The 12595-nt window shown below is 39.8% G+C and overlaps 1 protein-coding gene across 2 annotated transcripts in view; it reads right to left on the minus strand.

The window, feature by feature from the left end:
• Positions 1-12595, minus strand: part of INSR (insulin receptor) — a 79704-nt gene that overhangs the window by 11329 nt on the left and 55780 nt on the right. Inside the window, exons 7-15 of one of the 2 annotated variants that reach the window (XM_075281054.1) lie at positions 8208-8334; positions 6432-6685; positions 6148-6315; positions 5820-6021; positions 4649-4923; positions 3637-3776; positions 3397-3556; positions 2305-2407; positions 1520-1587 (exon numbers count right to left, since the gene is read on the minus strand). In XM_075281054.1, the coding sequence (XP_075137155.1) occupies positions 1520-1587; positions 2305-2407; positions 3397-3556; positions 3637-3776; positions 4649-4923; positions 5820-6021; positions 6148-6315; positions 6432-6685; positions 8208-8334 (1497 nt within the window). Of the gene's footprint in view, positions 1-1519; positions 1588-2304; positions 2408-3392; positions 3557-3636; positions 3777-4648; positions 4924-5819; positions 6022-6147; positions 6316-6431; positions 6686-8207; positions 8335-12595 lie in introns of both variants that reach the window. The other variant, XM_075281063.1, reaches the window with a different exon arrangement.

Consider the following 12595-nt stretch of genomic DNA (forward strand, 5'->3'; position numbering starts at 1 on the left):
AACTGCTATTATACTCTGGGGTCTCTTCAGACCCTCAGAGTATAAATAGCATAGGCCCAGATGAGGTGAATGAACAGGGGAGGCGTTATTCACCTCCCCTGGGCTTCTGACACTTCTCCCATACTCTTTCAGTCATAGATGTCAAGGATCAAATAGCGTCATTATGCCACGTGACCGCTGAGGCCCAGTCACAGGCCTCAGCGGTCACGTGGCATAATGACGCTATTTGGAGTACAACACTTTCCATGGATTTATTGTGAACGGTCTTCCTTCTATTCTTAACTGGAAACATAACCTAGGTTTTAACATAGTTTGTAATGTTTATTCATCACCCCTGGGCCCCTGCTAATTATACTTTGATGATCTGAAGAGACCCCAAAGTACAATAGTAGTTTGTGGATGGTGAACCCCCATGTACTATGATTAGTGATGGGTGAAAGGGGTCTCTCTCCATGGTGCGTAACCCTGAGAGCTGCTGGACTTACCCCCAGATGTATGTGTACTGTGACTTGAGACGCACTACAGCAGTGTGAGATTGGAGAGCATGGATACAAAATAAATGAAATAATTGATGTGACCAGGTTCACTTTGAGTAATTGAGCTGAATTTCAGGTTCAGTTATTTTGTGATTAATTGCCCAGCTCTAGTTCACATATGGAGTAAGCGTTGTTACTAAACATTTCGCCTCACCTACTTTATGGTTACAATTTTAGGTTTTGATTTAGACAAGGTTTTCAAAATTCCTGCACTTTTTATTTTACACCATGCATATAAGGCTCCGTATCCAAACTTTTTACATCCTGTACTGTCAACTCCTTAGGAAGCCCTGGTGGTGAAACGCGTTGAGGTGCATTTCTGCAAATACCTTTTGCTGTGTATCGGGACTCAAGCTCCTATCTTCTATAACCTCTTTATGACTAAAGGTAACAATACTTTTTACAGCTATGCTCTATGGACCTTATGTAGCAGGTGAGATATGGCTTAGCCACATGTACAATTGATATGCTTTAAACTTATATGCTTCAGATTGTTGCTGTACATCATCTTATCACCCATCACTGTATCCCTTGGCATATTAATCTACCACCTGGATCTTGGTACAATACTGTAGTGACCAGTGATTTGTTTTATGGTGCATATCATCTATCACTTGTTATTTTATGTAGTTCATGGGTGTATATAATTGTACCTATCCACATATTACACCTTGTGTTATTTGATTGGAGATTGATATTTATATTTAGCAGAGTTTCCTTCCCTTCACACACATCTTGTGTTTTTGTTATCTTTCTGTACCATTTGCTCGGCTGGTAAATCTTTAACATAGAAGCATCATATTTATGGATATATATATATATATATATATATATATATATATATATATATATATATATATATATGGACTTTATGCTTGCATTGTTGATCACATTTTCTTCTTTTAAGTGGTATAGAACATGTTTGAAGTGATCATATATATTTAGAGGTGTTTTTTGTCTGTTGGTTCCGTGTCCAAACTTACCTTCACTAGCACTTAGATACTCAGGATTGGAGGATGCATACAAGGGTCCTGTTGGGCCTTCTGCCTCTCTGTGAAAAATAAATGATCGATAATAAAGTGCTTTATAGTATAAGTATTTTCTATCTTAGCTATGGAGAGACATGATAGTTAAAAGGTATTCGAACTAGATTAACATCAGAATAGGAAGTACCTAATAACATAGTTCACCCAGAACTGAGGAAAGAGACACCAATGTTTTATTCATTTATTAAAAGTAGATAGTGACAGTGATAAAGACAGTGCTGTTACAAGCAGGGTTGAGAGCCGTATTCATTTGGTACGCCTTGCCCTGCTCTCTTACCATTCAGAAAGTATTCTCTGACCAAAGCTTTATTAGTGTGTCTACCATACTGGAATATAGAGACATCTCTCTATATTCCAGTACATTGTTTGTTTTAAAAATAAAATCTGCAATGGCACAGAGAAATATATCACCATATTACAATAGATGAGAAATTAGGGATTACTAAAACTTTAAGATAGGAAACTAAATTACAATAAATCCATTTTAGTAATGCACTTTATTATATGTCCGTCACAAATCATGGTAAGGCTGGGTTCACAGTACCATTATTTATTGTCCATTGGTGCAAATAAAAACAAAGCAATTGCTTATTCGTTATAAACTCTGTCGCAGTGTCCAATGAAAATCAGTTTCAGTTTTAAAACCGACAAACACCCAATAGACCCCATAATAGTCAATAGGTACCCCAGTCATAACAGACATAAGTGCAAGAATCACTTACTTCTTTTTCTGGATCATGCAGACTATCAAAGTGATAAGGAAACCAAACAAGAGGAGGACTGGACCTATTACAATCTTCAAGACATTACTCTGGTAGCTGAGAACTGAGAAAACAATATAAAAAAATAAATAAATAAAATACAGCTTTGCACAGTTGAACAAAGTGGATTAACCCTACAGTACTATCATGGTGTCTATCATTCACCACTGTCATACACATATCATTAGGATAAGACACCATGATAGTATTTAACGGTTAAATAAGACTGCAATATGAAATGTGAACTACATAACCAAAAGCGCGCTGACACCAACCATTATACCCATAGAAGTTTGTTGCACATCATATTCTAAAAGCATTAATACTGAGCATTAAGGTTTTATCTGGTTTGTAGTATTGATAGCCTGTCCTTAAGATAGGTCATCAATATTACATCTACAGGGGTTTGACATCTGGAACCCTGCAGATTGCCTGTTATAGAGGTAGCATGGCTCTTGGTAAGGTTTACATACGGCAAGCTGTAGCGGCCATACAAACTAGCATCAAGTTTAGGTTCTGCAACGCTGTCCCATTGAAGTCCCTTTAATATGGAACTGCATAAACAACTGGACCGATGAATGCCATGAGTTACTACTATCAAAGCCTTTCAACCCGGCAAAAAGGCATTATTTAAAGGGAGTCTATCATTGGCTATAGTGATTTTTAACTAAGCATATATTTGCATAGCCTTTAGAAAGGCTATTCTAGACATACCTTTTATACATTAATCCTCCTTGCCATTTGTTGAATTAGCCCGCTTTTATCAATATTCTAATTATCCACCAGGGTGCATTCCAGAAGTCCCTGTGATGCTCCCTGAGTACTGCTTGTGTGGTGTGTGTAAACAGGGGGAGGTGAGAGAAGGGAAGGCTAATGAGTTAACAGCAGCCTTCCCTGCTCTCACTTTGTTTTTTGCAATCTATATTATTCATTGACTTAAACCCTGCTAGCCTACAATGTCAAATTAGCATTAAGTAAATGGAATTTAACAGGCTGTAAAAAAAAAAAAATACTGGAAAATAATTTCTTGCTGAAAGAGAAGAAAACACTTACTAGGATCTGGCACATAAAAATAAGTAGTCTGAGTCCAAGACCCGTTTCCAGCCAAAGAAGTCGCCCGAACTCTCACACTGTAATTTCCTGGGGGAAGTGATCGCAGCTTTGCTCCCTTATCCTGCAGATACTGTTTCTGGGAAACACAGGCATTTTCTTCCTGCATAATGGTAACAATATAATCAATACAGGTGCAATATTGTGTCAGAAAAATAACGTAAAAACAAATGGAACTATTACCTGATTATCTCCAAGCCGGGAGTATTGTACCTCATACAAAATGGTCAAGCCATTGGGTTCTTTAGGCTCCTTCCACTTGAGGTGGATGTATGGTGAGATATACTCATATGTCACTGGCTCCTCAATGTTGTCTGCTTTAGCTGTGAACAGTCAATTATTTGCAAATTTAGCAAGTAATTTTACACATACAAACTTTGTCAGAAAATAGTGGTCCATTAATACTAAGATCTGTGGCAAAACAAAAAACTAGCAATTTTTTAGTTCAGCATAAGGAAGCAATGTGCAACCATTCTTAAGGCTGGGGCCCCATGTTGCGAAAACACAGTGTTCTGGCCACACCGGAAATGTGGCGACGAAAAACATTGTGTTTTACAGTACCTACAAAGTAAATAGGATTCTGGCTAATCCCATCCACACACTGCAGAAGAAAATTCCACAGCGGAAAAGCAGCATGTCAATTATACCTGGTGAAACACTGTTGTTTTCTGTATAGGTATAAAAGAAGCAGAAAGTCTGGAAAGGAAAACTGCAAAAATGCTATAAGAATCTCTGCAGAAAAAAAAAAAAAAAAAAAAAAGATACATTTCCACTATGGTTATTTGCTGTGTCTCACTACGTGGGGCCTTAGCCTGAAGGAGCTTTTTAACAACATATTAACTATTCATGTAAAAGCCTGATTCCTGAGGTGGGATGCCTACCATCTCAAAGAAGAAAGGTGTTATACAGTTGCAATAGACTGATCATACTTTTACCCCTAATTCTCTGCCTGAAACATGGATCTGGCGGCCTAGTTCTTGAATCAGATTCCCAATGATTTGACCCTTATGACAAGTCCAGTAAATGTTCCATAAAAGCAATTTATCAGAAAACCTAATTACAATGGTTTACAGTGCTACAGTGTACAATGCAGATACACTTTTAATTCCTATGCAATTTGTCATAAAAATGTAAAAGTAACGAAAAGTTGTTATGGTAGTTTGGCAAATAACGGTATCCTGTATGGGTAGCTCACCTTCTGGCATGGTTCTGGCACTGACATATGCAGCTACGCTACAGCCAAGTGCAAAGTCATGGTTGCAGGCATGGATTTCTATTCGATAAGCAGTGAAATGCTTTAGGCCAGAAATGACAAAAGACTCCTTGTACCAAACCTTCTGAGAATACTTCTTAGGCTCGAGATCATCAGGTGGTCCAGTTGAGGTTGCATTAGATAAAGGATTGGGTGTCACTTGATCTGACACTGTACCATTTGCAACACCAAACGTATCTCTCCGTTTTCGGGAAGGTCTGCAACAAGTCAAACCAATTTTTTTTAAAATGAATTTTATTCTTTAACCATGCAGGCTTCAAAGGCTTAAATAGGTTGTTCAGTTTCAGCAAATGAATGTTATTGCTTGTATGCTGAAAAAGTTATACAATTTTCCAATATACTTTCTGTATCAATTCCTCCCGGTTTTCTAGATCTCGGCTTGCTGTCATTCATTCTGTTACTTCTAGTGGATAAAACTCTGACCATGGTCATGTGATTTACGGTCCATGGTCATGTGATGAGCACACAGGTGCCACTCGTTATAGTCACAGCCCAGTAATCAGACATCTGCCTGGTAATCAGCTGTGTACCTGTGTGCTCATCACATGACCATGGACAGCAAGCAGAGAGCTAAAATCTGTAAGGAACTAATACAGAAACAATATTGAGAAATTCTATAACTTTTTGTTATACCGACATTGACATTTGCTGAAACTGGAAATCCCCATTAAAGCAAAGGCTACATACAAAAAAAAAAAAAAAGAAAAAGAAAAAAAGAAGAATGGCGTCAGCCAAAGTGGTTTCCCACAAAAACATTTTATCCATTATCTACCCACAGTACACATGATCTATATTTAAGTTTATAATTTATATTAGCTGGCTTAGTGTAGGCAAAAAAAAAAAAAAAAGTTTCAAAGCGCAATGCTGTATCATAAGCTGCATCCTTTCCTATTAAAGCCACACCCCCTTGTCAGACAACAAACAAAAAGTGTTTAAAACCATGCATATGATGCAAGACATGTATGGCAGTATGTGCATTTTCATTACTAAAGCTGCCCCAATATATTTCACTTACACTAGCTACATAACACGTCAGAAAATGGCATGATATTTTGCACAGTTGTTGTGTCTGTGTTCTTGTTTTCAAATTTACCTTGGAATGAAGACCACATTGTGCAAGTAATTCTCAAAGGTTTTCCGGAACGCCAGGTCAATATGCTCATTCATAATCTGAGCTTCACTTTTGGGGCAGGAACAGCAAGCTTCATTTGAAGCCTCATTGTCTGTTCCATTGGATTTAGGAACATCTTCTGATTCTTGAGGAGGAGACCATCCCCTGGAGGGCACCTTTATTCCTGAGAAAAAATATGTACAAGTAAAAGAACAGCCACAAAATAACAATGCCACAGTTAAATGAGATCAGACTGTTAAAAATAAATCAGTTTTTCAGTTTTAATACAAAAAGACATTCCACTACTTACCCTTTATACAGTAATCTAGCTCAAGCAGTTCACTATCCTCAGGTTGTTCCTGCCAATACACCAAGTAGTGAGTGACATTCCCATTGGGCTCAGATGGTGGTTTCCATTTCAGTATAATCTGAGATGATGTGTTGGATATTGAAAATGGGTCAAGTGGGACTGAGGGTGCTGAAAATAAACAAAAGACATTATATGCGTAAACCCAGAGAAAACCAGACAATGGATGCACTTTAAACACCTCCGAGACAAATTAAAAAATCTATGCCTTTTAGGCAAATACTTACTGGTTTCATTTGTTCTTATATAGATAATGGCACTCTTTGCACCATATGTTCTTCCTCTCTCATCTGATGAAGACACTAGAGTCTTGACAAATACCGCATATTGTGTCCAGGGCTTCAAGTTACGTAAAAGATGTCCTGGAGGGCTAGGCGTTTTGCCATCTGTAGTACGCCCTGGAGGATCCACATCCACCACTGTCCAACTATTGGAGCCACATGCATCCTGACCATCAAACTCTGTAACATTCTGATAGGGTCTTGAAGATAGAAAAAAGAGGAGCAGAGATGTAAACATTTAAGGTGTCAGTTTCTAACACAGTATACAGGACAGGATATTCTAGTGCTATTAACTACGTCACAAATACCGCAATACATATAGAACACTAATCCAGATAAAGTTTTTACATGGCTATAAATTCTTTTTCTCCTTCTGCTGAAAAGCATAGGTGAATGCACACTTCTACTGCATGGAATACAAAAGGCAATTAGCCAATAGTAGCAGACAAAGCCAATAAAACAAGGAAGCAAATAAAATAAAATAAAATCTTCATGATCCTTTAGAATAAAATTATCCCACAAGCAGATTTCCTGCAGAAAAGTTCTGTGACTACAGCTATATCTCATTATGGACGGCATAGTAACAGCAAAACTGATTGGCATGTCACTTATCAATAAGGAAAAACACCGGCGGTCACAGGACATAATGCAACAAAAGCTACATTTGGAACAGTATATGACAGGACATCACTCAGATTTAATTTACAATCAATATCTCTCACACTCAGATTGGTGAAGTATTCTTCTACATGTAGCAGGTCTAAGGGGCAGTAGGAGAGTGTGCGGCCATCCTACAGCGACATAGCTGCACTCTCTCCTACTGTGCCTCAGACCCTCTGTACATGCAGCTGTGTCTGACGTTGGTACTTTGCTGCAATTCAAATAAAAGAATACTTCTATAATTCACCAATCCGAGTGTGCAAGAATCTTGTGTAAATATTGGATAGATAGGGACCCTACCTCTGCAATTCCACAACGGAATGCCACTGCTCAGACTACCCTGACTAAGAGTAGGCAGAGTAACGTTAATGTAGTCACAGATCACAGCTGCACAATAGCGGAGATCTGTGGAAAGTAAATAGAGGGGAAATTGTCCCTAGACATTGACTTGCTCATTTTGGAACTCCTGACTAGATTGATGCTTCAAGCAATGTGGTAGTAAAGAACAAGCATATTACAATTTCTTGTAGTTACATTCCTAAAGGCAGAGTGGGGGGAAAGTGTCTGATCATTGAGAGTTTGCCTGCTGTGACCTCCAGCAATCAAGAACACAGAGGCTCGCAAGCATCCCCAAGTGCCTAGGAAATAGACTGATGGTGCGCATCTTTAGCCAGCAATCCATTGACTTCTACTGGATTAGTAAGACGGCCATCTCCAGTAATCCCATAGAGCTGAACGGACTATTTGTTGAGCATGCGCATGTCTACTCAATTTGCATGGGGCACCTTAATTCTCGTGATTGCTGGGTGATCTCCGTGATAGTTGGACCCACAGTGTTCAGACATTTATCTCCAGTCACAAAGATTAAATCCCTTAATGGGAAAACCTCTTTAATACATGCATTATAATCTTCTTTGTTCATTTTTATTTAAAACAATTTGTGTGTGGATGGATAAAGATTATTCTGGATCTACAAGCTACAGAGAAGTGCTGGCGGCTGCAAGTAATCTTACAAACATTTATGTAAGGCAGAAAGCCCAAGAGCAACTAGTTAATACTTACGCTTCCTTGTAATGAAACATAAAGCCCAACAAATCTCTGTAGTCAGGTGGCCAGTATGGGTCCCATCTAATCAACACTTTATCAAAGCTTGACTTTATAGAATTGAAGCGCAGAACGTCCGTCTCACCTGTAAGAAGATTGTTAGACCTGTGAGAAACTACTAACAGTACAACAGATACTAAACCCTCATCCCAAATGCTGACTTTCCTGTATTAAAAGATGATATGAAACAAACCATATTAGTCTCCGGCTATCTTTGATGTATTACACACAAGTGTCTACAATTTGAGACTGGCCATCATGGCATCAGCTCAGAATGGATAAAAAGAAGCAGTTTGCTTGCCAAATCCTCTTATTTTCACCTGACTGCCAGAAAAAAAAAATCCCAACATGGCTGATCCATTTTTGGAAGAGAAAACTTTGCAAGTACAAATTGCTATTTGCAGGATTTTTGTAGTTAACTGTTCGCAGAAATCTGTCATTTTGGCCAACAAAACTATCACATTTGGATAGTTTTAGGTACCAAATGGACTGAATAGATGAGAACCAAGGATGCACATGCACTAGAGTGCTCCGAAGACATTGAAGGTGAAGGGCACCTTTAGTGATGTACCATGTCCACTGCATTTTATACTCCCCCTCCCTTTTCTTTCCATCTTGCACAACCCTGCCACTTCTGTGTTATTCATGCAGTCAGTGAACCCAGCACATCCTTAGTGGCAGTTGTACAGTGGTCTCCAGATGCAAGCAATTGTGAAGAAAGACAGCAGAAAATTTCATGTGTGTTACTGCTGTGCGTTTAGTTATGTAGTTTTTGTCATTGGATTCTGTACAACATACCATTACCAGCAATTTATACACTTTGGTAAGTCATCATAAATTTAGTACTGTCTAAAAGTTTTAGGGATGTGTGGAAGAAAATACTACAAAGTAAAAATGCTTTCAAAAATAGAATTAGACTTAATTTTGATAAATGACAAAAATAAACTTAAGTGAAAAGAAAAAAAAAATCTAAATCAAAGCAATATATGGTGTGGCCACTTTAAACTCATCAAAACCCCATCAATTCTTCTAGATACAATTGTGCACAAATTTTTAAGGAACTTAGCTGGGAAGTCGTTCCAAACATCTTGGAAAACAAACCACATGCCTTCTGTGGATGTAGTCCTGCTCAAATCCTTCTGTTATTTCAAGTTATTCCAGACAGACTTGATGATGCGGAGATCAGGGTTCTGTGTGAACCATATCATCTATTCCAGGGCTCCAATTCTTAATAACATTGGCTGCATGTTTGAGCTCAGTGTCTATGACCATTAATCCTGACCAATTCCCCAACACCATTTACTGAAATGCAGCCACAAACTTACAAGGAACCTCCACCGTGGTTCCCGGGAGACACTCACTGTATTACTCTCCAGCCCTTTCCAACTTTGATGCATCAGTCCAGAGCACCTGCCGCAATTTATTTGTACTGGTCCCAGAATCTATCATTATCTATATGCATAATAATGAGCTCAGGGAAACACGTTCCCTCTGTGAGCTGCTACTACAGAATTGGTCAATTTTAAATACCTCAGTGTTGATGGCAAAGAGTTCTAACCTAATTTTGAACTGCCTTTGGGCCAGTTACCATAGCAACTGTGGTATAAAAATTTATGGCTATCCGGCCACATTTCTTCAGGTCAAGACCACTTCTGGCGAGACTTCCCTTGAACGGTGATGGGTGTAAATGAATCCAACCAGTTTCTACCAGTTGTGAGCTGATGGAAATGCTGGACCTCTTCCAATTTGAGAAGGAAGTAATCATGAGGAGTCTCTTATCTTAGCCAACCACTACGTCTACAGTGCTCAACATTGCCATACCTTGGTGCTTCTGCAAATTTGCAGTTTGTACCACAAAAGGGGCATCCAATTTGACCTCAAATTTATTCTACAGCAGGACAAACAACCCCAAATATACAGCCAGTGTCATTAAAGGGACACTAAACCCTGAGTAAAGACAGAAAAAAACCCAAACAAATACAAAGACGTTTATAGTACCTATAAACCACCTTTATCAAGAATACTGTAAGTAAGCAGAGCAACACCCGGCATGTAAACAATGCTGGAAGCTTCATGCTCTGAGAAACTGCTGATCTGCAGAGATCCTGATAATCAGTCCCCCGCCAATCTAAAATTGATGGCCCCTCAATGATAAAAATGTAAAATGTGGATAGCAGTGCTATTGGAGGTTGTAGGCCTCTCTGAAAAGGTCTTCAAAAGTATTCAAGGTCTTCATGAAGCTTGTGTGTTGTGTTAGTGAGTTCCACAGTGTGCAGGGGATGCATATGAAGTCTTGGAGGTGGAGTAGGAGGTGTTGAGAGGATCAAAAGTTCTTAGTTGGTAGGTAGCATTAAATAAGATCAGATAGGTATGGAGAGAACAGGTTGTGCATGTCTTTGTATGTCAGAGTTAACATTTTAAATTCTATTCACTGGGCGATAGATAGCCAGTGAAGGGATTGGCAGAGGAGGATTAAGCGAGTGGCTATCTTTACGGTGGACTGGAAGGGGGTGAGAGCATTTGCTGGAAGGCTGTGGAGAAGGGAGTTACAGTAGTATTGGTGGGAGATTATGGTTTGAGGTGTTGAGGGCTTGGATGTGTGGCTTGAAGAATAAGTCAGAGTCAAAGATTATCCCAAGGCAACGGACCTGCTGGATTGGGGTAAGTGTGGAACTATTAAAGAGAACCTTTCATGTCCTCAGGCACATGCGGTTTTATATACCGCTAGAAACAGTGTGCTGAATACAGTGCAGCTTTCCCATTATGTGCCCCAAGACTGGAGATATCGGTGGCATTAAAATGGCACCAATCTCTGCCCTCTGACAGTATACCTTAACTGTTGAGAACACTACCTTCCCCCGTCCATAGCTCTGTACTGTAAGACGCAGCGTTCCTTACCACCCAGTGATGACGCTGAGATGTGAGGAAACCCCCTGACTGTACTCATCCATAGACTAGTACTGGGGAAGGGGGCGTTATTCACAGCTTATTGTCATCGCTGGGTGGTAAGAAACGCCCCCTCTGACAGTGGGCAGCGATTGATGCCATTATAATGGCACTGATATCTCCAGCCCTGGGGCACATAAGAGGAAAGCCAACAGTGCGCTGAATTCAGAATTCAGAGCACTGTCTGCTTTTTAGCGGTGTATAAAACCACATGTGCCTGAGGACATGAAGGTCCTCTTTAACTTTGATGGATGGGGCAGAGTGAGGTGGGGCGAAGAAAACTCTGTTTTCTTCATGTTAAGTTTGAAAAAGCAGAAGGAGAGGCAGGAGTCTATGGCTGGTAGACATTCTGGAACTCTGTACAAAAAAAAAGCAGTAATGGGTGGTTCGGGGAAGATACTATATTGTTGTTGGAATAGCAGTGGTATTGAGAGAACTGGAAAATTGGAGAATAGGACAGATCCTCGGGGGACAGCTACAGAAAAGTGAGAAGGTGATGTGTGAGTGGGAGATGCTAAATGCGTACTTGGTGTGGTATAAAGTAGATCCAGGAGAGGGCCAATTCAGTGATGTCAAGGAATGAGCGTGTTTATAACAAGAGGGAGTGGTCGACTGTGTCGAAGGTGGAGGAAAGGTAAAGGAAGAGGCGAACAGAGTAGTGCCATTTGGTTTATGCAGTTAGTAAGTTGTTGTGACTTTGGTTAGGGAAGTTTCTGTGGTCAGATGGAGTCATAAGCCTGACTGTAGTCTGTCCAAGAGAAAGTTGGAAGAGAGACAGGAGGATAGTTCAAAGTGAGCATGTTGTTGAAAGAGTTTTGAGGCATACAGGAGCAGTGAGATTGGGTGATAGCTGAGGAGGATGGGTTGAAGGGTGGTTTGTCACACAGATGGGTGTGACAGTAACAAGTTTAAAGGCAGAAGGGAAGGTACGTCTGAGAGGTTGAAAAGGTGGGTTAGAGAAGGAGTAAAGACTAAGGTGAGGTTGGGGATGAGGTGTGATTGGGTCTGCTTGATAGAGAGTTGGGTTTTTGAAGTTAGGGTGGAGAGCTTTTTATAGGTGATAGTGGCTAAGGATGAAGAGCACTTAACAGTTAGGTAGAGCGGTTGTGGGGGATGTAATTTGAGGATCTCTCGGACAGTGTCAAATTTATCTTCAAAGTCAGTCTTCAGCTGAGGTAAGTGATGTTGGAGGGAGAACCAGAGAATGGAGAAGGGAGTAGAAGGTATTAAATTACTCTTTGGGGTTTTGGGATAGGGAAAATATAAGTGGTGACCTATTTTGCATAAATAAGTGGATTCTTGAAACTGAGAACTGCCGCTTTATAACTGATGAAGTTCTTCCTTGGAGTGACTTTTCTTCCAGAGCTGTTCTGCAACCTGTGAAGCACGATTCAGATTTT

This window comes from Leptodactylus fuscus, chromosome 1 (assembly GCF_031893055.1).
Source record: "Leptodactylus fuscus isolate aLepFus1 chromosome 1, aLepFus1.hap2, whole genome shotgun sequence".
Taxonomy (NCBI): domain Eukaryota; kingdom Metazoa; phylum Chordata; class Amphibia; order Anura; family Leptodactylidae; genus Leptodactylus; species Leptodactylus fuscus.